The 26,266-nt window shown below is 53.1% G+C and overlaps 1 protein-coding gene across 20 annotated transcripts in view; it reads left to right on the forward strand.

The window, feature by feature from the left end:
- Positions 1 to 26,266, forward strand: part of CACNA1G (calcium voltage-gated channel subunit alpha1 G) — a 129,618-nt gene that overhangs the window by 33,016 nt on the left and 70,336 nt on the right. For all 20 annotated transcript variants that reach the window (XM_054170501.1, XM_054170502.1, XM_054170503.1 and 17 more), the window contains exons 2-10: positions 9,763 to 9,874; positions 10,325 to 10,458; positions 16,781 to 16,878; positions 18,905 to 19,064; positions 20,220 to 20,511; positions 20,966 to 21,058; positions 22,642 to 23,452; positions 23,537 to 23,581; positions 24,621 to 24,982. In XM_054170501.1, coding sequence (XP_054026476.1) covers positions 9,763 to 9,874; positions 10,325 to 10,458; positions 16,781 to 16,878; positions 18,905 to 19,064; positions 20,220 to 20,511; positions 20,966 to 21,058; positions 22,642 to 23,452; positions 23,537 to 23,581; positions 24,621 to 24,982 — 2,107 coding nt within the window. The remainder of the gene's footprint in view (positions 1 to 9,762; positions 9,875 to 10,324; positions 10,459 to 16,780; positions 16,879 to 18,904; positions 19,065 to 20,219; positions 20,512 to 20,965; positions 21,059 to 22,641; positions 23,453 to 23,536; positions 23,582 to 24,620; positions 24,983 to 26,266) is intronic.

Consider the following 26,266-nt stretch of genomic DNA (forward strand, 5'->3'; position numbering starts at 1 on the left):
TGTGGGCTTCTCTGGAGGGCTTTGCCTTGGTGTGGTGGACACAAGTCCTTGCATGGTGGAAGGCTGTTTTGAAATGCCCCTGTTCCTGCTCACAATGCCTGACAATGGCTTTGTGGGGCTGGCAGCTGGCAAGGCTTTGCTGTGCCACAGGGTGGGATGCTCCATAGAGTTTTCTGTGTGCATCACTCCTGCTCCATATCCAGGTGTCCCCATCTCTCAAACCCCACTGTGAGCATCCCAGTTCCTCACCTGGGTGTCTGCAGATTCCTGGGAACGGGCTGTGGGAGGGCTGCAGGGATAGGAACTGATCCTGTGTCTGGGCCGGAGGTGGAGCTGATTTGTTTAGCTTGCATGCATCCCAGCTCCTCAGCAACAGCTCATCCCTCTGAGGCTTCCCTGGCCCTCAGACAGCAGAGGGAATTCCCTCTGCTCTGCCTGAGCTCTGGCTGCAGCTGGGATCGCTGTGCTGAGGCGAGGATGGGCTGGGATTGCTGCCTCTCCTGGCTCTGTGGCATTGTGTGGCCCTTGCTTGGTTGTGTCCCTCGGTGCCACCCTGTGCCTTCTTGTTTGGATGACTAGGGCAGCACTGAATTAACCATTGGCTGCTGCTGACCCCACAGAACTGGTCCCTTCCCTGCATTCCCCAGCTCCTGATATCCCCTGCCCCAGATCCATCTTTCATGCACCATCCTGATATATATTTAATGATCTGCTGTTGATTTTGAGCTCCTGCTGGTGGGGTTGGGAGGCTGAGGAGGGCTGCAGCCCCCAGTGGGATGGAGCTGGGGTGTGGAGGGAGGGAGAGAGCCCACATCAACTGCACAGGGTATGGTGTCAGCGCTTGCAGGGAATACTTTGGTTGCACAAGGAATATTTTGGCTCCATGGGAATGGAGCCAGTTTTCCTGGCCAAGGAGGGTTAACCCAGCAGTGCTGGGAGCAGAAAGCCCCTCAAGCCTTCCTGGAGTGTGTGGGGGATCATGAAGAAAGCGGAGGATCTGCCAGGACAATTAGCACAGGTTTGCCCTTGCCAGCATGTCCCCAGGTTGGAACAGGGCTGCGATCAGCCTGGCACTTTCCTGGTTTATTAACGCACTGACTTTGGGGGGGTTGGCTCTGTGCAGTGCAGCATCTGCCAGGGAAGCCTCTGGGTAGAAGGGGGGCTCTGAGGTGGCATGTCTCCGGGCATGGCAATGTCTCATTTTGGAAGCTGTTGGGGACCGGTGGAGGAGGAGAGACATCCTCTCCATCTGTGCGCTGCCCTGGGAAGGGATTTAAATCACAGGCTCAAGAGGAAACTTGCCTGCTCTGCTGAGGCTTTGAAGCTGCTGGGAGCCTTCCTGAGATACTCCTGTTTGGGGAGGTCTGTCTCAGAGAGGATCCCCTTCCCTGGCCCTAGAGGCAGGCAGTGTCTGCTAGCACCGGGGTGGGCTCACTGCTCCCAGGCCAGCTTCTGGGCCTGGAGCAGCAGTGAGGACTCATCTGCCCTCCTGCAGCTCCCAGGCGTGAGCAAAGATGAGCTTTTCTGTACCTGGGGTTGGTACCCTGGCCCTCCACCTGCCCTCTGCTCTAGCAGTGAAGGGTGAGATGCTCTCCAAGGAAATACACAAAAATATAAATGGAAAGACACAAACACATATGCATCTATAAGCCCACTTTTAACAGGTTAGTATGATCCACCTTCCCATGCACTGGAATTTCATCCTCTCTGCCCTGTCCTCTTGTTCTCTCCTGCTTCAATATGAACCATCCTGGCCAGTGCAGCATCCCTGGCACAGCAGCACTGGTGCCACATGTGTGGCCATGCAGAGCCAGCTCTTCAGATCCCTCATTTCCCTGTTACATAAATCTGCTTTTATACTGAGCTTGTGGACGTCACCGGAGCTCTGTCCATACCCGGAACATCATTGTTTCCATGGGAACCAGCGTACTTCCAAGGGGGAAAAAAGTAGAAGGAGCCTAAAAAAAGGATAAAGAAGGAACAAAATAAGACAAATATGTGACATGTCCCAACTCTATGTCGGTGTAGGATGTTAGAAAGATTTCACTGCGACTTGTTTAGGAAGCCTTGCATAACAGGCTTTGTCTTGAGTACGGCAGCGAGCTGACTCGGGGACGCTGGGAAGTGAGTAGTATCCCAAATATCCCAAGTGGGCCAGAGGAGGCTCTGGCAGCTTGGCACAAGGTGTCCTTCTACCTGAGTGTGAGGGGAAGATGCATCTGTCCGTGTTACATCCCTCACCTGGGTTCCTTTGGATTTTCCTCCATCCCAGACCGTGGCTGGGGCTGAGCATCAGGACTAGGGGGGACCGTGAGGTGCTGTGAATGTGTCCTGGGGAGCAGCTGCTTCTGCTCTGCCAAGCTTTAAAGGCAGGAGCTATCAAAGGACACTTCACAGTGAGTTAAATATATGTATTTGGGGGTTAAGTGCCTATCCACAATGTACTTCATAAGGCGTGGTGGGAGAAAAGGTCTGAAATCCATTATTGGGCATCCTGTGCTTTAACTGGCAGCCCTGGGTCCCTGCTGCAGAGTGAGAGTCCATTAAGAAGGATTTTACTGCTTGTGGTGACATCATTGTTAATGCCACACATGACCTGTTGGGAGGGAGCTCAATCCTGAGGCTCCACCATGGGTGGTGATGGCCAGTGTGGAGGCTGAGCTGGGAGTCAGGAGGAAGACAGGGTCTGCCAGGGCGTGCTTCCACCCCCACAGCCCCACTTTGGTGGGGCTGGTGGGATGGAAGCCTGTCCAAGCCGCTGCAATGTCAGCAGAAAGTGCTAAACCAGTGGGAGAGGGAGGCTGGAGGGAGCTGGACCTTCTGCCAGGCTTGTTCTGGGTGACAGAGGCCTCACCTGCCTCTCTGCCATTCCCTTTGAGTGATGCAGGGCAGCCTGGGTCAGAGTTCCCAGTGACTGGCATCAGTTGGCTGAGCTCTGCCCCTGTTGCTCCCACCCTGGTTGCCCAGGGGCTGGGGGCTCAGGTGATGACCCTGCCCTTCACATGAATCCTTTTTTTCTGTTGTTTTTTGACCTCTGGCCCCTGGTACTGGCAAGTGTGAGGAGGAAGGACTGGGGTGAAAAGCCAGGATAAATTCCTTGGCATTGTACCTTACAGTTCTAAAGCACCCATCCTCACAAATGCTGGGCCCAAGGCTGAGCTGCCAGCAGCCCATCCTCCCAGCTAAGGAGTTAATTGCAAGTGATATGCAGGGCTTCTCTTAATAGCTCCAGCTCCTGAAGTTTGGATATTATGCAACACATTCTCTTTTTTCTTTTTTCCTCTCTCTTTAAGCAATAAGATTTTAAGCCCTTTTTGCTGCTGGGGAAGGGAAGGAAAAAAAGAAAGAAAGAAAGAAAAAAACAAGCTTACAAGTGCAAAACTAAAAGGTTATGGGGAAACAATTCCAAACCAGTAAGACAAACAAAAACCTTGTCAGGTGTGTGGTGTGTGTGTGTTGTTGGTTGGCTGGTTTTTTTTTTAACCAAGCTTCATCCTCTCTAAATGCAGCACCATTCTTCCCCTCAGCACCTGGGTGGCTGAGCAGGGCTCCTCTGCACTGCTGAGGAAGTCCTCCCGGCCCTGGAGAGGTGGCTGTGTTTGCAAGGCAGAGGAGAGCATCTCCTGCCTTCAGCCCACAGTGCAGTGTTCAAACCTTGGGGAGAAAAATGGGAGGATAGCTGAGATGATGACTCCAGAATCCCTCTGTTCCTCCCCTTTGGGGCTTTACAGTTGCCATTGTGTGTTTTGGGGCCTTTGAGGACCATAGTGTGGCCATAGTTCCACCAGGACAGGTGCAGAGTGTGGCCATTTCTTGGCAGAGAGAAAGAGCTGCTGGTGTGTCCCCTTGAACATCTGCAAGAGAGAAAAATCTAGAGATGAAATTTCTAAAGAAGCTTGGCATGAATAATTGCCCTGGTTTGGTTTCCCAGGTTTAGTTGTGAAGCTGCATGAATTAAAATATCCTCCAGGGTCTGTCTGTGCTGTGAGGAAAGAGATTTCAAAGAGCAGTGGCAGGGCAGGGACACTCCCCACCTGGCTTTTTCCTGGCTCAGAGCCTGGATGGGGTTGTCAGGGCTCAGCAGGGTTGTGTTGGCTCCTGGGCAACCAGAGGTGGTGACCCAGGATGAGGCAGGCAGCAGAGCCCTGGTGGAAGTGCTTTCTGAGTAGTGTCAACTTCTGACTGCCCTGGCTGCAGCCCCGGTAGTGCTGGCAGCTTTGCTTTCCAGGAACAGGCTTGCCTGCTGCAGGCGCCTGTGGAGTGCAGGGCAGGAGCTTTGTGCCCCCTCACATGCCTGCAGTGAGCGTGCTGGGGCTGCCGTGCCCGCAGCAGGTCAGCCCCTGCCAGGAGAGAGCCTCTCTGCCGCTGCTGGTGCGGTGCTGTGGTGCTGCGGGACTGCTGCCTGCTACCAACCTGCAGCATCTCCCCTGCTCCATCCTACTCTTGGGTTACCCAGAGGGAGAGGAGGTGCCATACCTGGAAAAGCACCTGGGAGAGCAAAGCCACAGAGTAGAGGCCATGTCAGGATCACACCGGGACAGGCCTCTGCCAGCACGCAGCTGCCAGCTGGGAAAGTAGATTCACTGAGTAACGATGCTCTGAGAGCACCTCTGGCATGCAGCGTCCGGGACACAAGCAAACGCTTCCTGCAAATGCTAAAAGCAAAGGACTGATGCTGGCTTCGCTTTCAAAGGAACAGCACAGGGAAAAAACCAAAACCAGTAGTCCAGGGCTGTGATGGGAATGCTGTGACCTTTCAACTGGGCATGGCGTGAACAGCCTTTTCTTGTTGGCCTGGTGCAGTTAGAGGCGGAAGCTGGGAAGGGTTTATTATTTCCATCTGTGAGGCAGATTAATTCTGAGGACTTTTTGCTTCCCTTGCAAATGGTCTGAATTAATGTTTTAGGATTCTAGTCCCTGCCTCCTCCCGCCCCCTCAAAGGCCAGACCCTGGAAGTCCCATTATGCTCCTGTCAAAGGGGCTATTTCTGGAACTGATGATATGAATGAAGCCTAAACTCTGCTCCCATTAATGTCTGCAGCTTATCCCAGTGTCGCTCCTGAGCTGGTGGGACTTGGTGACATTGCAGGGGAAGGCTGTCACTTCAACCCAATTTTCACATCACATTTACACAGCAATTTCCAGTCCTTGCCAGTGCTCACTGCACGTTTGTCATATACCAGCTGCTGTCCTGGTGAGTGAAGGCTTTGTCTGGCACAAGAGTAGTGACTGCAGGTGGTGATGGGGGACCTGATTGAGACTGCGGCCATGGCCCGCTGGTCAGGCTGACCTCTCCTTGCCCCAGCAAACAAGCAGTGGAGCAGAGATGAGGTGTTGCCTGGCAGGATCCAGGTGGTTTAGTGTGTTGCTGTGAGTGGGTTTTGTTGCAGACTGTGAGCCTGCAGCCCACAGTGCTGCAGGGCTGCCCTGGCCATTGATCCCCAGCTTGCCTGCAGACCCCTGCTCCCCACCACTCTGGCTGTGCTTCTGGTGGATCCTGCTTAGCTCCTGGTGATGGAGCTGGTGCTTTGCTGCAGCCCCAGCACTGCCTAGAGAGAGCTGGAGGAGGAGGTCAGGGAAGGAGCTTGGAGGGGAGAGAGCAATGAAGGGAAGAGGAGAGTGGGAATGGCAGAAGCCACCTGGGGCTGGCAGAGAACCAAGGAAAGAGATGAATATCAATGCCATGGTATAATGTGTGCCCTTGTAAAGCATCACCAAACGCTTCCCTCTCTGCCTGGCTCTGCTGTCAGCATGGGTGCCCAGTCCCCCCTTGGGGAAGGAACCACCATCCCTGAGCTGGGTGATGCTCTGGCATGCGGGTGCCCGCTCTCCCCATCCCCAAGCCAAAGAGGACACCAGGAGTAGTGTGTGTGCTCTGGCTGGGCACCAGAGTGAGCCAGGGCTGCTGCCATCCTCTTGGTTGTTGCTGCCCTCCAGCAACAGTTTCCCATTTAATTTACTTGCTGGTGAATTTGATCCAAACTTCTGCAACCAAATCATAGCAAGCATAATGCAATATCTTTCTCTGCTGATTATATTAAGCTGGGTAGTGCAGGCTAATTGAATCTGGGGCTCTTGCCTCTTAATTAGGGAAGATCAGGCTCTGCCAGCCTGGGGATCGCACGTGCTGGAAGGGTCCAAGGGCTTTTGTCCTATGCAAAAACTCCTTTTCATAGCAGGGCTTTTTCTCTCTCCCTTGCCCCCCTCCCCCCACTTTTGAATTTCAAGAGTCAGGTTACAACAGAAGTGTTACTGGTATTTCTATGTGGTGGAACCATGCACAAATACAGATTAGGGGTTGACCTGCTGGAAAGCATCTCTACAGAGAAGGACTTTGGAGTCGTAGTGGAAAATACATCATCCATGGGATGGCAATGTGCCCTTGTGGCCAAGGTCAGTGGTCTCCTGCGGTGCATGAAGAAGAGTGTGGCCGGCAGGTTGAGGGAAGTTCTTCTGCCCCTCTACTCTGTCCTGGTGAGACCACATCTGTAGTATTGTATCCAGTTCTGGGCTTCCCAGTTGGAGAGAGGGAATTACTGGAGAGAGTCCAGTGAAGGCGATGAGGGTGATTAAGGGAACAGAACATCTGTTTTATGAGGAAAAGCTGAGAGACCTGGGGCTGTTTAGTCTGGAGAAGAGAAGCCTGAGAGGAGATCTTATTAATGTTTATAGGAGATCTCCAGAGGTCCCTTCCAATCTCTACCATTCTATGATTCTGTGATTTTAATTGGAAAGAATCTGTGAGCATTTTTGCTGCCTTGATCAAGCTGATGCCGAAAGGTAGATCTTTCTGAATGAGCTGGGGCAAGCAGGGGACCCTGCACCAACGGGAAGGAGCAGGCAGAGTGGTAACTCACTGAGTGCACAGGGACCCTGCTACTGCTTTCTGCTAGTATCAGCACTCCATGTCCCACCCGCTCGGCATGAGTAGGGGACAGGACCTCTCAGGGCCGGCTCCACTCCTGGTGAACGTTTCTCTCATGTGATGTGGACCGTGGGCTCAGCTCAACAGCGGGGAGATGGCAGCGGGCCCGGACCCGCCGCTCGCGTCGCCGCTGCCCCGAGCGTTTGCTGCCTCCTCCTCCTCGCTTAGTTGCTGGCTGAGGACCAGCACTGTCTCTGGTGCTTCCCGAAGCCCCTTTGCCCCTTCACTGCCCACGCGGCAGCAGCATTCAGGAAAGCACCTTCTGCTTTTGCTAATTGCAGGGTTTCCCTTTGTCAGCCTCTCAGCTCAAGGAGGGTCGGTACAAAGCCATAGCCAGAAGCACTTGGTGTGCCTCTGAAAATCCCATTAGCAGAAGAAAGGGCTTGAAGTTCCATTCAGCTGGGGGAAAAAAAGAAAAGGGGAAAAAAAAAAAAAAGGCGGCAACATCCCCTCCCCCCCAAGCCCAGCCCCTCCCTCCCCTCTGAACTATCTGCTGCGCATTAGCACAGGTCCTTCAGCACCGCTGCGGTCCCTGTCCGCGCAATATTTAGCCAGGAAGGAATGCTGTATGAAAGGCGTTTGCTAGAGGGCTGTGACATGCTACTGAGGGAGTCTGCAGACAGAGCCGGGGATAAAACTGCCCTCAGCAAATTAAAGCTCCCCTCCTGTTCCCTCGTCCCCCCCCCCGCTCCCTCCCCAGGCTGTTTTCCTTCCTGAGGGATGTTTGTTCCTGCACAGTGTCAGGGTTTGTGGAGCGCAGGGTGGGGATTATAGAATCGCAGAATGGGTTGGGTTAGAAAGGACCTTAAAGATCATCCTGCTCCAACCCCCTGCCATGGGCAGGGACACCTCCCACCAGCCCAGGTTGCTCAAGGTTTCATCCAAGCTGGTCTTGAACACCTCCAGAGAGGTGACATCCACAACCTCTCTGGGTAACCGGTTCCAGTGTCTCCCCACTCTCACAGCAATGAATTTCTTCCTGATTACTAGTCTCCCTTCTTTCAGTTTGAAGTTGTTACCCCTTATCCTTTCACTACACTCTCTGATGAAGCTTCTCTCCTCATCTTTCTTGTTGGCTCCTTTAAGTAATGAAAGACTGCAATAAAGTCTTCCTGCATCTTTCTCCAGGCAGAACAGCCCCAACTCTCTCAGCCCTTCCTCATATGATCAGAGTGCTGGAGCACCTCTCCTCTTTGTGGCCTCCTCTGCACCCACTCTAACAGTCCTGTGTTCTTCTTGTGTTGGGTGCTCCAGAGGTTGCCCAAGCAGAGGGGCAAAACCTCCTCCCTCTGCCTGCTCCCACACTGCTGGGGATAAGCCCAGGATGTGGCTGGGTCTGGGCTGAGTGCATGCTGCTGGCTCATATTTTAAGTATTCATCCACCAACTCCCCAAGTTTGTCTCCAGGGCTGCTCAATCCCATCCTTGCCCAGCATCTATATGGGCTTTCCAGCCCCTTCAGGTGGGGAATGCCTGGGGATCCCCCTCAGCTGCTGCCCTCCATGCCAGCCCCTGCAAGGCTATATTTGGGCTAAATATTGCAGCCCATAGTCCCAGCCTGGCAGTCAGAATGTCTGCCCTGATACCTTGTAAATATCTCTGCCAACTGAGCGATCCAGATTGCTGGCAGCCAAGCCGTGACTCAGCCCTATGTGATTTCCCAGGAATGTGCCCAGGATGGGTGGCAGGAGCTGCCAGCTCCAGCCCCACGCGCCCGGTGGGGAGGCACCTGCTGATTCATCCTCACCACCTTCTTCCTCAGCCAGATCAGGCTGCAGCACAGGCTCCCCAGCACCCCATGGCCGTGTTACTGCGACAGCTCTCGGCTGGCAAGGGCCAGGCTGCTTTGCCTGGAGCTGGGAATCTGCCTGCAGGCTGTGCTAGTTGATGTGCCGGGAGACAACCCCAGCACTGTCTGCACTGGCTCCTGGGCTTCACATGCCTGTGCCCTGGCAGTTGGGAGCCAACTGGAGATGCCTCCTAGAAGGTGACAAAAAAAATCAATGCCAGGTCTGAAGCACCCCAGTGAGGATTTGCCCCCAAAGTAACAGCGTCCGCAGCCTGTCCCAGCAGCTCAGCTCTTCAAAATTGCTTCCAGAGGCAGCAGTTGTTGCAGGGGATGAGCTCTGCTGGCCCTCACAGTCTTAAGGCTTTTAGGCAGTTGGTTTTGACAATCTTAATTTGGACTGGGAATGAAAAGTTCAAGCAGTGACTTCAGGGAAACACCCCTGGGGTGAGCTGTGACATGGTTAATAGAAAATGGTAATGTTATGAAAGTGCTTTTCTGTGAAATGCCAGGAGAGGAAATTAGCAGTGTGGGCTTTGGCTTTTTTTTCTAAGAGTTGATATCGTTCTTTTAATTTTTTAATCCATCACATCAGCACTCAGCACTCTGGCCATGCACTTCTCATTTTCTAGTGGTTCACAGTAGCTGCAGCCACTGATGTCAGTGTGGGATGCTGCACAAGTACCCGAGCAGCAGGCAGCCTCTGCAGCTGCCAGGGCAGATTTGGGCTGGAGATTAGGAAGAAATTCTTTAGATTGAGGGTGGTGAGACACTGGAACAGGTTGAAGCCAGACACTGTGGATGCTCCCTGCTTAGAGGTGTTCAAGGCCAGGCTGGACTAGGCCTTGTGCAAGCTGGTCTAGTGGAAGGTGTCCCTGCAGGGGTGTTGGAACCAGCTGACCTTCAAGATCCCTATGACCTACAACCGGGTAAAGGCAACTAGGGATGCAGGTTGTGCCTTGCCTTTGGGAGCAGAATAACCTTTCTGATGCAGAGATGGCTGCTTGTGGGTGCTGCTCGGGGCCTGTGGCTTCCTTGACAAGATGGTGCAGGTGGTTTGAGAGGGTGAGCATGCTGGTGATCCTGCTCAACTGCGTGACGCTGGGCATGTTCCACCCCTGCGAGGACATCGCCTGCGACTCGCCACGCTGCAGGATCCTCCAGGTATGGCCCTGCTTGCTGCTTTTAGCTGAGCAGTGGCCCCGGGCTGATGGGTAGCAGGAAGGACCATGCTGCAGCGTTGCCCCTCCAGCCGCAGTGGAGGTGGCCTCGTGCCCCAGGAGGGCTGGGTCCTGCTCATGCTGGGATGTGAGTGTACAGCGTCACCAGGCAGAGCCACTGCCGGGCTTGCAGTGCTTGGGGAGGGTTTACTGTCAAGTTGACAGTGAAAGAAGAGCCCCAAATGTGCTTGTCTCTCCCGGCACCATGGGTGCTGTCAGCCAGTCTGGGTTGGGAAAAGACATGGGGCTGCTCTCAGTGCTATCTCTGCCCCGAGATTTTAGCTCTTGGTGATGCAAGAGGAGACCTTGTTGACATAGGGTCTCATAATTCCCTTCCCCAGTGCCCCCCAAGTATACAGTGATGCAGGAGCATCCCTTCTCATTTCTTTTGCAGAGCTTTGATGATTTCATCTTTGCCTTCTTTGCTGTGGAAATGATTGTCAAGATGATTGCACTGGGGATCTTTGGGAAGAAATGCTACTTGGGAGACACGTGGAACCGCCTGGACTTCTTCATTGTCATTGCGGGGTAAGCTTATCCTGCTGAGTCCTCCTTTCCCTCTGCCTCTCTGTTGTCTTTCATGGCATCACTTGATGAGTGCTGGCTTTAGGGGAGTGGCTGGTTTGTACTGGTGAAGACTGGGGGCATGCTGGGCATTAGTGCCATTGACATTGTCCATCCTGGCTCTGCAGCAGCAGTCACTGCCTGGACCACAGCCATTCCTCCTCGCTCATGGGAGAGCTCAGCTCCATGAGTAGGGCATGGTGACAAAAGCTGTTTGTGGTGAAGTTTTGGACAGCCCACACCCTGGAGCTGCTCTCTGGGCACTGGGCTTGGCTCTTCTTCCTCCAGCCTCACTGGTGGTTTCAGTTTCTGTTGGGCGAGGTGGGCACAGAGCAGGCAGTGGGGAGCATGGAGCAGCAGGCCAGGGAGGGCTGCTCACTGATGTGCGTGGCTGCCCTCATTACTGTACTGCTTTTTCTTCCCTTTTGAGGGAACGTGACCAAGTTTCTCTCTTTGAGTGTTTTCTTTTCAGAGGCACCTGGTTTGCATTAGATGCACTCCCAGCACCCGAGAGCCTCCTGGCAGAGGCTGGAAACCCACATGAAAAGTTCCTGGCGCCTGGCCCGTGAGCTGAGTTTCTTTGACACATGAATTGCTCGCCAGCCCTCACCTCCCCTCCCCGCCCCCAGAGTCCAAAGACCCTTGGGAAAACAGCTCTCACAGAGCTGGAGATCAAATTCACTGGAATTTCCTGGAAAAGGAGCAGGAGATCTTCCAAGCTGGGCTGTTTACCTGGCAGGGGCACTATCTTGGTGGGCTTTATTTATGGTCCATCACTGGTCCCTTAGGGTCATGGCACACACCTCTGCCAGGCAGCTGGAAGAGCCAGCCCAGTTGAATCAGTAAGGGGGTGCCAGGTCTCCAAGTGCATCCTTGCCCTGGAAAACTTGTTGTGACAGAGGCCAAAAGATGTAGTGAAACTTCAGACCCAAACTGGAGGCAGAGATGGAGTGCAGAAAGGCCAAGAGCTCTAACTGTCCCCACAAATCCCTTTTCTGCAGGAGGCCACAGCTCTTGCTCTCCAGATACGTCAGCCTCTGGCTCATGGCTTGGGAGAGGGCCCAAGGCTTCCTCCTGAAGTGTCTAACCAATGTTAGAGGATGCAGCAAGGGGACATCCTGTCTGTTCCTCCATCACCTGCCCCTTTTTTGTGCATGTTTGTCCTGAATCTGCTGTTTGCAGGGGGCTGGGAGAGCTGCTCAGGTGCTGGCCACTTCTGCATCTTGCTATTAGGTACTTCCTTGCTCTGTTAAACTGTCCAGACCAATCTCATGAGCTCATGGGGAGTAAATGACTTCTCTGTGACAATGTAATGCAATTAGTGCTAATTGTAGAGCGTGTAACGTCTGCACCACCTCTCTGTAATTACAGCAGGAATTTGCTGGAGAGGAGAAGGGAACTGCATGAGCAAAGCTCAGCTTGGTGCGATGCAGTTTTGGCTGCAGGTTATGGAGCTACATGGGGAAAAGGGAAGAGAGAAGTGATGAGTGGCACTGCAGTGTCGAGTTCTTGCTAAGGAGACGGCCTCAGTTCGTGACAGGGGAGGTTTAGGTTGGACAGGAGAAACAATTTATTCCCATTCAGTGTTGCCAAGTCCTGGACCAGGCTGCCTGGGGCAGTGGTAGGGTCCCAATCCCTGGAGCAGTTTAAAGGCTGTGAAGTTGTGATGCTGAGTATATGGTTTAGTAGTGACCTGGCAGTGCTGGGTTGGACTTGATGATCTTAAAGGTTCTTTCTACCCTAAGTGATTCTGTGATTCTGTCCCTGTGGACTCAGTTGTGCTTTAGCAAAAAGGACCAACCAAAACCCCACATACCCCGGTGGGTCATTGTTTTCTCAGCAGAGAGGCTTGCATTCAGGGGATAATTTGCTGCTGTAAGAGCTTAGAGGGCTCCTTTCTGTCTTCTCTAGGCATGGGCTGGAGCAGGGCTGTGCATCACCCTGTGCTTGGGGCATGTGGCTCTGGTTCCTCCAGGTTCAGGAAGTTGCTTGGCCAGGTCTGCAGAGTCCTGCTTGTACTCTGCTTCTTTTTCTCCTTGCAGTTACCTGATGTGCAGTCAGGGCTGCAGCCACTTGGAAGGTTTGGTGCAGCATGGAAGCTGCACCAAACCTTCTCCCAGGAGCCTGCCTTCTTTGGTGCTTTCTGGGGTGGGTGAGAGTGTCCTGGAAGCTGGGAGCCTCCTCCTGGAGCCTTGATCTGAACAGAAGGTAGAACCTGATACACATGATGGCAGACCTCAGGGGGCTTATAATCTGGGGTCAAGTTTTGCAGTTTGATGCTTTAAATGACATTTGGGAGGATGAAGAGCAACTTAGACCAGGCCTAGCAAAGTGCCCTCCTGCAGATGGTCTACTGTGTGCTACCTTCCTGCAGTCTTGGAAGCAGAGCACACATCGCTGACACAGTGAAACCTGCTGTGTAAAAGAAACCTCTCTGCAGCCTTCCTGGCAGCTGAGCTGACTCAAACCCACTTGTGAGAAGACTTGGGGTTTTAAGTTTTAGGACTTGCTACCTGCTTCAAAAGGCCTCATTAGCTGAGTGTCCTGGCTGGGACACATAGGGTTGCTGGATCCAGCAGCCTGCAGGGTTCAGGCTCCCTCCAGTGCTGTTCTTTTTATTCTGTTCAGCTTGATTAAAATGAGTATTTTTAAAATTAAGCAACACCCACGAATGTGGTGAGACTTGCAAGGCTTAAAAAGCAGCTCCTGAGCAAAAGCAGAGCACAGCAGAGCTGGCAAGGACCAGGAGGGAATTTCATTTCAGCTTTCTGAAGATACGAGGCTGCCTAAATAGTTCCTCCTTGTCTTTCCCAGCACCGATGGCTTAAATCAGCTGCCGATTGCTGTGCTTTGGAGATAAAGGGGCCTGCATGCCCCGTTCTGGAAGCGTTTTCATGCTGAATAAATCTTAGTCTATCTCTTGCCAGCAGCGAGTAGCAGCTCTGTGTCCCTGCGGGCAGAGAGATGGGAAGCTCCTGGGGTTTTTGGTCTTCTTCACCCCAGGTCTCAGCTGCTCTTTATCTTCTCAAATTCCATATCTGTGGATGTTGTAGAGCCAGGGTGTGTGACCAAGGCCACAAAAGGGACCCGTAGCATCCCCCACCACCCAGGTGGGAAAGGGGAGTTCAAGTTTTCCTTGGAAAGTGCCCTCAGAACAAGCTTCACAAGTCTGAAGGATCATCACAGCATCTTCTGCTTCCTGAAGCAGAAATGATCCTGGGGATGGGAGTGGAGACAGGGCTTGAGTCGGATGGGTTAGAGAGGTGATGCTGGATAGGTGCAGGAAGGGATTTGCTGTCATTTCTGTGCTCTGGGGCTCACTGTGTGAGAAGAGCCCCCTCAGCCCCCACTGTGATGCTGCTGAACATCACCTCTGTAAGCCCTTCCCCAAGGCAGAGAGGGGTGCTGCCTGACACTGTGCTTACGAGATCCTTCCCAGTGCTGTGGGGTTTTTATGAAAGGAACCCTACTTTTGCTATCCCCAGGCAGAGCAGGAATGAATTTTGGCTGCCCAGTCCATCCCGAGCCATCCCTTGTGTCTGTCTGCTGAGTCCTGGGAGTTTTCCTTCTTGGAGGAGCCTTTGCCAAAGATTTGCATCAGCTCTCACTCTGCATCCCACCAGCAGCCTGTCTGCCTTTGCAGATGCCCTGCTTTTATTCCTAGAAAGTCCTCACTATTTCTGCTCTGCTCCTGAAGAGCTCCAGCGACGGGGGGCTGCCTCAGCATTTGCTGTGAATCCATCCCATTTACCAGCGAGCGGTTCTCCGAGCCCTTAGCTGGGCAGCCGGGGCGCTGGCAGGCGCTGGCACAGAAGTGACATTTGAGCTGAAGCCTCTCCGGGGGCGTTTTGCGCTGCAGATTTTCCATGCGTCAGTGTTATCTGTGCTGCTAAACGCACCTCTCACCTTGCCACTGGGTGACATCCTGACAGTCATTCTCTCTGGGTACCTTCCCCTGCTAGGGAGGTGGATTGATTCCTCTCACGCATCCCTTACCTTGGGAAGTGGCCTTTAGAACCGGGCAGTGGTGAGATTCTCACTGGACTTGCTCTTTAGTGACTGGTTTTTACCCACCTGGGTTCTCTGAGGGCTGTAAGTTACCAGCAGGGTATGGATCCTCTAATCCAGGTCTGGGGTTGAGTTTGCTGTGCTGGAGCACCAGCAGAGGCAGGAAAGCACCTGCTTGCTCCTGGTCTTGGTGTTCAGGTGTTTGTTCAAGCTGCTGGTTTTTGCTTGGTTTTCAAATTTGGCATCATAATTGTTCTTTAATACGTTAAACCAAAATGCATTTTACAAGCAGCTTACAAGCACAGCATCTCTGGAAGAGAGTCTAGAGCTGTCATTAATCAGAAAATTACAGTCTTGGTGCAGATAACCATATGCTGCTCTGAATTTTGCTTGTAGCCTCTGTTTTAATAATGGATGAAAGCAAAGCTGTACATTGGACATGAGCTTTTTACCCTGGTCCTGCAAACCATACAAAACAGCAAGGGAAATCTGAGAACTGCTGAAGCCCTGGGAGGTTTTTTTTCTCCTCTCCTTTTCTTGGGCTATCTCACCCAGTGTGGTGAGTCTTGTGCACTGAGGAAAGGGCTGCTGTTTTCACTGGGGCCAGGGGAGCTTTCGTGGGCACGCTGCCTTCCTCTCTGGTCAGGGGATGAGAACAAATTCCACATGTGTCTGTTCAACACTCATCTTGTGGGACTGCCCTACGGCTGTGGGTGTCAGCTAAATACAGAGGACTGCTGAGGTTATTTTGATCTTGGATATGGTTTGATCATCATCATCCTCACTAGAGCTTATTGTGAGAAACTGGATAAAGCATCCCTGCATCACATGGAGTTGTGTATCTGGAGGCTAGAAAGACAACGTCCTCTCCACCCCACATGCTCCTCACTTTGCCAGTGGCTCGAAGGGAGGAGAGTGGGTCTGGCTGATTGCAGCAAGAGCCATGACAAAGCTCAGAGGGCACTGATGAACCCAGCAGGATTTCCAGCAGGAAGGGAGAGGGCAGCACTGATGCCTTCCATCAAGGCACCAGAAAAGCTCCTGCAGAAGTTTGACGTCTAAGCAGAGAAGATTAATTCAGGCCAGGGCAAGTGTGGAGAAAGGTTGTGACTGGGATGCAGAGAGTGAGTCTGTGAGGTGGGGCTGGAAGAGCTTGTTTGGCTCTGCAAAATCAAGTCTGAGAGGAGATGTGATTTGTCTTCTGCAAATACGTTGGGTGGGTGAACACCAGGGACAAAGAAAAGTTATAGAAGCTGTTTAAAAGACAGCTCTGTCATAGGAACAAATGGACATGAGCTTGTCCTGAATAAATTCAGGCTGGAAGTTAGGCTTTTAACCACCAAAGCTGGAGAGAGAGAACACCCAACTAGCTCGGAGACGGAAGTTGTTAATTTTGGGAAGAGGTTAGTATCTTGTGGTTGCTTGCAGCAGTGAGAGCCCAGCTGTGTGGGGAGCCTCATGGTCCTCTTCCTTGCCTTTGCTTGGCCCTACCTCTTCAAGAATGCTTCTGGGCAGAGCCCTTGTGTGTTTCTGCACCGGAGAGCAAAATGCTGGTGGTGACATAGTTGATAGCCCTGCTGTGCTTGAGCAAAGGTACCATGAGATGATGGTGCTGTGGCATCCCCAGGACATGCAGCAGCTCAAGTGCATCCTCAAACTGCCATGTGAAGGGTGCACCTCAGTGTCCTGGGCTGTGAAATAACCCCATCAGGCACAATGCAGGAGCACCAGCAGGCTCCTTGGGCCACACTGGCCTCATTTCACTATCGATTTGTGCACTGTCCTGTCTACCTGAATGCCATCTCCAGTGATCTCTGCTGGGCAGAGCTGGCACAGCTCAGTGTCCTGCTTGGTCTGCACCAAGGAATGCTCCTCTCTTCTCAGGGTTGTGGTGGATTTCAGCAGAGCAAACCCAGATTCATGAGAGTAACTGCACCACTGTTGCTAAAAACTGGGCTGTGTCTGGAAATTGCCCCCCTGGAGCATGCAGGGACTTTCAGAAACTTCTGCCTGGACCTGTACAAATCCAGAACCAAAGCAGATGAGAGAGAGAGATCTGTGGCCATGTGAGCTGCTGTGTCACATTCTCGCTTGTTGACTTTATTCTGATATGCAAACAACCCTTAATTAATTCCTCTGACAAACTCTCCTGATGGGAGAGATGCAGTAACCAGCCCCTCTGTGAGCAGCTGCCATGTAGTGTTTGATTTACAGTGTTTGATAATCTAACATTTCTCCAGAAGATCTTTGATGCCCCTTGGTGTTTGTGTCTCTGCAGGATGCTGGAGTACTCCCTGGACCTGCAGAACGTCAGCTTCTCGGCAGTCCGCACCGTGCGTGTCCTGCGCCCGCTCAGGGCCATCAACAGGGTCCCCAGTAAGTCAGAGCCTTATTCTCCTGGCTGTGCCCCAAAGAGAGAAGGGCTTACACAGATGTCTCCCATCTTACATTGCAGCTCAGATGTTCACCCAAGCCTGGCAGTGCTAGGTCCTAACCACCATTCTCTGGTTTCCAGTGCCTGTTACTCTCCTGCTCTAAATAACAGTCCTTGGGACACCTGCCTTGGAGATGAGCCACCAGTCAATAAGCTATCCAGGACTGTCTTCAGACACCTACCTTCCTCATCTGAAGAGGGTCTTAGGAGGTGAAGGGATGCAGGTGATAGGGGCTGATTGCTCCTGCCAGGCAGCACATGCAGAGGGAGCTGAGCCATCCCTCTCCCCTTCTCCCTGTGCTGTCCCATCATTTCCTGGAGAAGTTGGGGTGAGGAAATCTTATCATGCCTGGAGACAGTCACCTGGGAGGTGCTGAGTAGCCTCCTCTTGGCACATCTCTTGCCCTGTTCCCTAGAGCTTATCTGTATAGCCCAAACCCCAACATCACCAGACAAGCCTGGTTTGTCAGGGCATGGATGAGGATCTCAGACTCACCTTGAACAGCAGTGGGTGGCATTACCTAGTTCCAGATGGCAGCAGCTGACAATAACCCAGTGCTGTGCCCGGGGAGGCTTTGGCCATCTCAGCCCCAACAAAGAGCCCAGGTGCTGCGGGTGGTGCTGAGCCCCAGCCCTTGTGGACACTGTACAGAGCAGGTGTGCTGAGCAAAGGTACAACATGGTCCTGGTCCTGCAGCCCTGGGGATCACATGCAGAGCTGGTTTAGCCAAATGAAATTCAAGCCCAAGCCCAGTCTGAGCTACCCTGATGCTCTGATGAGAGCTCCTCACCTTCAGCTCTGTCTGCTGCTGCTGGACGTGCCGGGCTCTGTTTATTTCCCTTGTCCTGACTCTTGAACTTCATCAGGCTCTGCTGCTGCTGTTCAATCACTGTGGTAGCCTCAAAATCCTGTTTGCAATGTTTTTTTTATCCCTGCTGCTTAACTGATGGATGGCTGAATTTATCCACCACTGTCTAACTGGGGGTGTAATTCACTTAATGCATTTTGAGATCCCAGGCAATTTGTCTTGGCTTCTCTGCACCATAGGTACAATGGGATAGAAATGTAAGGTGGGAAAAGCAACACAGAGATTTGCATGGTGATAGATGTGGTAGCCACAGAAAGTCATCTCAGTTAATTAGGAGTAGATGCAAGCTGGTTGTTCCCCAGTAGAAGAGCTGAAGAAAATCCCTGATAGAGGAGGTGACAGTATCAGGAAGAGAGAAAACAGTATCAAAGTAAAGGTGCAAAGTAAAGCTTTCTTTAAATGAAAATCAATGTTAAAGAGTGAGAGAATGCAGAAGATGGAAAAAGAAGGAGAGGGAGAGATGAGCAGAGTATTACAGAGATGTCAGATGAAATCAATTTTTTTTGTGTGTAAATGTCAAGCTGAAGTCACCATCAATTTGTCTTTGTTACAGAACTGCCTGTTCCTGGGCTTGTGAGAATGAACTGCCAGAGAGAGTCCTGCATTGTAGGGGAGAGAGGGGATGTAGGGCAGCTGAGGAGAATCAGGGAAGGAAGGGAATTTTAATACATGCTAAGTGGGGAAAGAAATGCAGCTGTGCAAGGGAGAACATCAGAGTTTGGTCTCAGGGAATGGAGGAGATGTGTAATTGCAGGAAAACTTCAGGAGAAGAGGACTCGAGATAGAGAGTGCCAGGAAAGGAGCAGGAGAGGTCAGCGGTGTGCCTGGGAGTGGGGCACGGAGGGAGGGACTGCTGAGGGCCGTGGTTAGATGGCTGCAGCTTGGCAGTGGTGGTGGAATTGTGAGCTCCAGGGGAGTGGTTGGACTTGATGATCTCTGATTCTGTGGTCCCAGGGACTTTGGAGGGAAACCAGAGTGGGACTGGAAAGCTGTGGGTGTTTGCAAGGCACATGCATGTGGCAAGGACGCTGGCTGGGAAGGCAGTGGAAGTGACATACCTGGAACAAGAAAATTCAGTGTGGACTTCTCTCTGCTTCAGGTATGCGCATCCTGGTCACACTCCTTTTGGACACGCTGCCCATGCTGGGGAATGTCCTGCTCCTCTGCTTCTTTGTCTTCTTCATCTTTGGCATCGTGGGAGTCCAGCTGTGGGCAGGTTTGCTCAGGAACCGCTGCTTCCTCCCCGAGAACTTCAGCATGTGAGTCTGTGCCTCCAGTAGACAAGGCCCTGGTCTCCCTGCTCCCAAATGCTACTACAGCCCTTGCTCAGTCTTTGATGGCTGTTCTGTTGATCTTCAGCGTTCTGGCACCTTTCAGTGGATTGCTTTCAGATGTTGATTCCCCAGAGGTGACCTAGCCACACCCACACTTGGATGGAGAATTCCTGCAAGCCCAAAGCTCTGCTCTCACGCATGGCAAGACCATGCTGCTGTTGCTGCTGTGCCTAGGCTGGATGTTGGGTCTAGAGCTGGCCTTTTATTCTCTCCCATGTGTTGTCTCATCAACTGCCACCCTTCTTGTGGGTTGTGCCCTTGAGGGGCAGTTGGGAGAGTCATTACCAGGGCGTATCCCTGGTAAGTGAATGGCAGCAGCATGGAGGGACTGCCTCACCATTGAGCAGGTCTGAGGGAGCTACAGGTTTGGGTGCTGTTTAATTGAGCCAGAATTCCAGGGGTTTAGATAAGCTTTGAAGGGTATTAAAGGCAATTCTGCAGGAATTAACTGGGCTGAACTAGGCTTAAAAATATCTTCACAAGCTTTAGTGGGAGTCCTGGCAGCATTGAGCAGATAGCTGTGTGCAGAGCCAGAAGCCAGTTCCTGGCTGGCTCTCCCCTGAAGGGTGTTTTTGCCTGGTTTGCTGTGGTGAGGCCACCCTCAGAGGGAATTTAGAGCTTATCTCTGTTCTGAACAGGCACTGTGAAGCTGCAGATGAAGGCTCTGTCTCTGGTTTTCAGGAAGCTTGGGAGGTCCTTGTACATAGAGTCTCCCCAGGCAATTCTCAGCATCTCCAGGAGGACAGGAGATGCAGGAACTTAAACTGATTTCCATCTTACTGCAGCCAAGACGTTTCAGAGAAGCCTTGCTGGGCTGAACCCTGCTCTTAGTCCCCTGAAGTCAAAGGCAGAGCCCTTCCAATTGGAGTGAGTCTCAATAATGTCATCAGAGGGCTCCTGAGCAGCCAAATGCACTGCCTAGGTTGGGAACATCATCCCAGCTGGTGGGGCCGGAGAGAGCCCCTGGGGATTCCTTTTAGGTCCAGAATAAGAGATGTCAGATGGAGCTGCTAACACTGTTACCATGCCAGATCTCCTGCAATTGGTGTGCAAACCCCAGCCCTGTCTGGACTCTTCCAGCCCCTACACGGTGGATTTGGAGCCATACTACCAGACTGAGAACGAAGATGAGAACCCTTTCATCTGCTCCCAGCCCCGGGAGAACGGGATGCGCTACTGCCGGAGCATCCCAACACGGAGGGAAGAGGGCCTGGAGTGCACCCTGGATTACTACTCCTACAACGACACCACCAACACGTCTTGTGTCAACTGGAACCAGTATTACACCAACTGCTCTGCTGGGGAGCACAACCCCTTCAAGGGAGCCATCAACTTCGATAACATTGGCTACGCCTGGATCGCCATCTTCCAGGTGAGCCCTGGCTGCCGGTGTCACACGTGGGGACACAGCCAGCCATGCCCCTGGTGTGCTCCAGGGGGCTGCACAATGCCACTCTGGGGGGGTCTTTTGCACCAGCAAGCACTTCTGCTGTAATGCCTGGGTGCTCAAAATGCCAGGAATACAATTTTATGCCCGCTTTGAAATTGTCTCCATCTCATGCGCCAGAATCTGAACCCTGTGAGCGCAGCAAGGCCACTCTGCTGTGGAGCAAAGCCTAGAGACTGCTCTTCCCTATGCAAAATGCAGTAGGGGGCCATAGGTCCAGCTGGAAAAGAAGGGCTGAGTTTAACCTGGGCAGCTGGTGATGTGGGTGTTTGCATTGTAAGAGAAGGATTTCACTCCTTGGTGTCTTGTACTGTTGCTTGTGCACTTGGTGGTGTAACTGAGCCTTGCTGGGTCTGTTTGCCCTTCCTGTCTCCATCAGGTCATCACGCTGGAAGGCTGGGTGGACATCATGTACTTTGTCATGGATGCACACTCCTTCTACAACTTCATCTACTTCATCCTCCTGATCATTGTGAGTGGACTTAGGGAAACATGGGGGTCCTCCTGGCATTTGAAGAGAGATGAGTGGAGTGACCTAGAGCAACAGGGTAGAAAACACAGTGCACATAAAAACTGAGGTAGAAGCCAGCCTGGTGGAAGACAGGCAGCTTCAGTATGACACTACTGCAGCTGCATGTTCCGCAGGGGTGAAGGAAGGAACAAACCATGTGCTCAAGCTATGGCAGATGCACTCCTGTTGTTGCTGCTTTTATTACTTCTTTGCTCGTGCTCTAAGGTCCTCTCTTGGCTGTCACCTCAAATTTAGTTGAAAAGTAGGTGAACTTCCCTTGGTCATGCTTTGAGCTCTGGAAAGGAAAGAGGCTGTACAGAAATTGCCCCATATTGAAGAACCCAACCCCTTGGTCCTTGGTGCAGAGGAAGCATTTCAGCAAAATGGTCCCAAATTTCAGAGGGCTCATTAAGAATGGAGGGAAGAGATTACTGCCCACAGCCCACCCACACTTGACAACATCATCTGAGACCACCCACAAAGGAGCCAACAAAGATTTTGTGGGGTGGGTTCCATGATGGGCTTCATCTATGCAAGCTCAATTGTTTCCTGTGAGTGGCTGAGCTGTTGTCTAGACTCCCTTCATCGTCAAAGGGAGAAAAATAAGTGCTTTAAGAGAGTGATTCATCTCCGAAGGTAGACATCCAAAATAAATTACATGCATTGCAGACTTGATGTGCCTGTTTCTCTCTTGACTCTAAAGGATCATTAGGAACCTCACTCAGATGTAGCTGAGATAAGTGAGATGGGTCTCTTCTTGCTGGATAATTGGACTGAGTCCAGCAAAAATAGCAGCACGTTGTCCATTAGGCTCTTGTAGGGATTTCTGCTCCTTGTCAAACTAGGACTCAAAGCCTGATGAGAAGGTAGGAGGTTGTTTAGTCCATGATGCTTTTCCTAGTTTCCCCAAACCAGAAACACTCCCTTGCTCTCAGCATCCCTGGAATGACAGAGAGGAAGGGCGAGCGGTACTTTTCCAGCTGCTGTGCCAGCAGTCCGTTAGCATGTCAGTAATTCTCCGTGATCCATGCTGGGCTCTGCAGAAGGCAGAAACTCATGAAACCCTGGTTGGAAATCAAATCTCCAAGCTGTGGGTACAGGCTGCTGATGCCCTTGCGTAACAGTCACCCACGAATTGCGTTAGCAGGGGCAGGCTCTGCTCGCCAGCTGCCCATGCGTTGCCGGGGCACTGTTAGAGGGCTCCCTGCCTTCATCCCAGCACTGCTAATTGTCATAATTACAACCACTCTCTGTGGAGAGAGAAAAGCACCATCCTGCAGAGCAAAGGGGGTTGTCAAAATTATCTTCTCTCATCTTTGATCTCTGACATCCTCCATGGAGAACTGGTGTGGAAGTCCTGGGGTGGGGGGCTCAGGAGTGAGTGAGAACTTCAGTGGACCTGGCTGGTGGCCCTTGCCAGGTGATGCAGGGGAAGGGGCTGGCTGGGGTTTGCCTCTGGCTTCCTGTGCTGGAATGTGGGGTCAGGCAGATCTATGGAGTGGGCACGACCACCTGGAGGTGACTGGTGGCTCCTGTCCCCTTAGGTGGGCTCCTTCTTCATGATCAACCTATGCCTGGTGGTGATAGCAACACAGTTCTCCGAGACAAAGCAGCGAGAGAGCCAGCTGATGAAGGAGCAGCGCGTGCGCTACCTGTCCAACGCCAGCACCCTCGCCAGCTTCTCGGAGCCAGGCAGCTGCTACGATGAGCTCCTCAAGTACCTGGTCTATATTGCCCGGAAAGGCAGCAAGCAGCTCGTGGAGGCCTACCGGGTGGCGGGCGTGAGGATGGGCTTCCTCACCAGCCCCACCAGCAAGGCAGGGGCTGATCGCTGTGCCAGGAAGCACCGGAACAAGAAGAGGCCCTCCGTGCATCACCTCATCCACCACCATCACCACCACCACCACCACTATCACCTGGGCAATGGGAACCTGCGGGCACCCCGCGCCAGCCCGGAGATCAGTGATGTGGAGACTGGCTCCCTCCACAATGGCACCAACCGGCTGGTGCTCCCCTCCTTGGCACCAAACCCCCACGGGGCCCCCAGCACCACTCCCAGCACCACCGAGTCTGTCCACAGCATCTACCACGCTGACTGCCACTTTGAGCCAGTGCTCTGCCAGTCATCCCTGTCACAACCAGGCCTGGGCTTGCCGAGCCCAGAGGGGATCCCCCAGAACATAGTAGGCAGCAAGGTGTACCCCACGGTGCACCCCAGTACTTCCCACGAGATACTGAAAGAGAAGAACCTGGGGGAAGCAGCGGTGGGTGCTGGGAGCAGCACCTTGACTAGCCTCAACATCCCACCCGGGCCCTACAGCAGCATGCAGAAGCTGCTCGAGACGCAGAGCACAGGTGAGCCTGGGGGTGGCTGTTGGTCTGGGGGTGCCTTGCAGAAGCATGAGCTGTGAGCTGACTTCTTGCTCTGAATCTTTGCAGGGTTCTTCTCGGTCCACGTTCTGGAGAAAGGTGATGGCTTTCCAGGTGAGGCCAATGTGATTCTTCTGCCCTACCTCATGCATCTGATAGGCAAAAGCAGGGGCGAGGTTTTGGCCTCACTCATCTCATGCTTGCAAGAATCGAAGGGAAAGGAACATTTTCAATGAACTTATTTCCTTTCCCATTCGCATCTCTCCCCCAAACCAGTTTATTCTGCAATTATAGGAAACACTTCCCAAATCCCTGCACTCCCAAAATCAGGTGAAACTGGGCTCAGTAAAACATTTCCTGTAGCTTTCCTGGATCAGGGATTCATGCAAGGTGCTCTTCCCTCCTCCACATCCTTATTTTGGGGAGTTCGGGTCAGTCTAGTGCACACCTTCTCTACCTCCAAGAAGAATTTCTGGCCAAGCTTTGTCAGCAGGTCAATGCTTTTTCTACCCCACTGCAGTGGCATTGACCTTTCCAGCCAGGTACTGTGCTGGGAAGAAACCAAGCCCTGCCCCCAGCCCAGGGCTGCCCAGGGATTAAATACAAAGAGCTGGGGTCTGAGTTGGTTTAGCGCTGGGTTCTTTGCACTGCAGTTGTGAGAGGGTCAGGAGAGTGCTTGGTAGATATCCTCTCCCCTTGCAGCTAGCTGGTGGGATTTTGGGAGAATATATCCCACTGGTATTGTCACCCAGGAGCCACCTGCAACTGCTGTTGTGTGGAAGGATGCTGGTGATTTGAGAGCATCAGCAAACGGCAGGAGCAGGGAAGGAGGGGGCTCGTGGTGGCACTCTTGGTAGTTCCAGCCTGGACCTGCCAGGCCCAGGAGGGCGGATAGCTTTCTGCCAGCTGTGATGGCCAGAAGTGTAATGAGGTGGGTCAGGGTCCTGGGCTGGTAGCAAGGCCTGGGAGTAGCAAAGAGGGGTTTGTAACTGGGAAGAAAGTGGTCAGACAGCCCAGGTTTTGCCTAGGGCTCTTTAACCCTGCAGGAAATGCCTGTGGTGTCCAGGACAGCAGCTTGGTGCTAACAGGGACAGGGCATTGCTCCTCTGCCCCATCCTGGCTCATAGGCTGAGCTGCCCCCTTGATATTTCAGGTCCCTGCCAAAGCTCCTGTAAGATCTCCAGTCCCTGCACCAAGCTGGACAGTGACTCCTACAACCCCGAGAGCTGCCCGTACTGCCTCAAGGCGCTGGCAGGCGAGGCCGAGCTGCCGGACGAGGCAGGCGACTCGGACAGCGACGGCGTCTACGAGTTCACACAGGACGCTCGCTACAGCGACCAGCGGGACCCGCGGCGGGGCGGAGCCGGGGCCCGGAGGGCCAGCCGGGTGCTGGCCTTTTGGCATGTGGTGTGCGAGACGTTCCGCAAGATCGTGGACAGCAAATACTTTGGCCGCGGGATCATGGTGGCCATTCTCATCAACACGCTCAGCATGGGCATCGAGTACCACGAGCAGGTGAGCGCCGTCCCGGCTGCTCGCAGCGGCGATGCAGGCGAGGTTGTGGGTCTGACTTCGGCCGCGGGCAGAATGGTTTGGTGTGAGCCCCCACATCCCAGCCCTGCCTGGCACCATCCCCAGACCACCATCAGGTGGGCAGCACTACATGTTGCTGGTTTCTGTGGTGTAGGGGCCAGGCAGCCGTTCGCCACTAGGTTTATGCCAGCCCCGCAGCGCTGGCGGCTGCAGGCTGTGGGGTCAGTGCAGCTGCAGTCAGGGAAGTCTATTGAATTTGCGGTCCCTGCAGGGGAAGTAACAAATGCCTCTGCTTCCCCGGTGAGCGCTGCGGCAACAGCAAGCAGCTCCTCACTGGCTGCTTCTCTGCTCGGTTATCTGACCCCTCGCAGGCAAGAGGCTGCCCCAGCCATAGCCTCTCCCACTCGGCACCCGGCAGAGCGTTTCCCTAGACAGCGTCGTTATGGAAAGGAGCTGCCTCGTTCTTCTTGCAATGTCTCCCTAGGGATGACAAGAGCTCTGCTCTTAGGGAAGCTTTTCCACGGCTTGTCCTCATGTAGGTTTTGTGGCTGCTGCCGTTCGCACGCCTGGTGTGGTGCCCTTGGCCCTGCCACAGCTGTGGGGGGTGCCTTGGTGCTGCCGATGCTTGCTTGGAGCTGTCTGGGGGAAGACTTTGTAGTGGGATGCTGAGATGCTGCAAAATCCCTCTTGTGGCTGAGGGCTCCCAGCAGGCCTGGCCATCCCTTTCCTAGTCTCTGCTGGGACCTCCTTCACCTGTTCAGTCATGGCTCTTTTCTCCCTTCCTGGCATGCTCATGGTCACTCAAAGCTTGCACACAGAGGCCTCTCTCCCATAGCTCCCAGTGATGGCTGCAGATCAGCTCCACATTCCTGTGTCCTTTCATGGCATTAATGCCTCAGTGGCCAAGAGCCAGGGAGCTGTGGCTGTGCTCAATGTGTCCCTTCCAGCCAGCACCTTCTCCCTGATGCCCTGGGTGCAGCCTGGCTGGCTAACCGCTCTCTGCAGTACACATCCAATGCTGACATGCTCTGAAGTCCTGCAGATCTCATCTTCATGTGATGCCCTTGGTGGAAGCTCTGCAGGGAAGCCTGAGTGATTCCATCATTATTTAATGATATTGGGAATAGCAATTCCTGAGAAACTGGGATGAGGTAGCTGGGGAAACTGACAACAGTTCTATGCCTCCTTTGGCTGAGAGGTGGAAGTGGATCCACCCTGTCTTTGCTGTGACTGTCCAAGGGGTGGAAGGTCAAAGCTTGTTCATCA

This window comes from Dryobates pubescens, chromosome 20 (assembly GCF_014839835.1).
Source record: "Dryobates pubescens isolate bDryPub1 chromosome 20, bDryPub1.pri, whole genome shotgun sequence".
NCBI classification, from domain to species: domain Eukaryota; kingdom Metazoa; phylum Chordata; class Aves; order Piciformes; family Picidae; genus Dryobates; species Dryobates pubescens.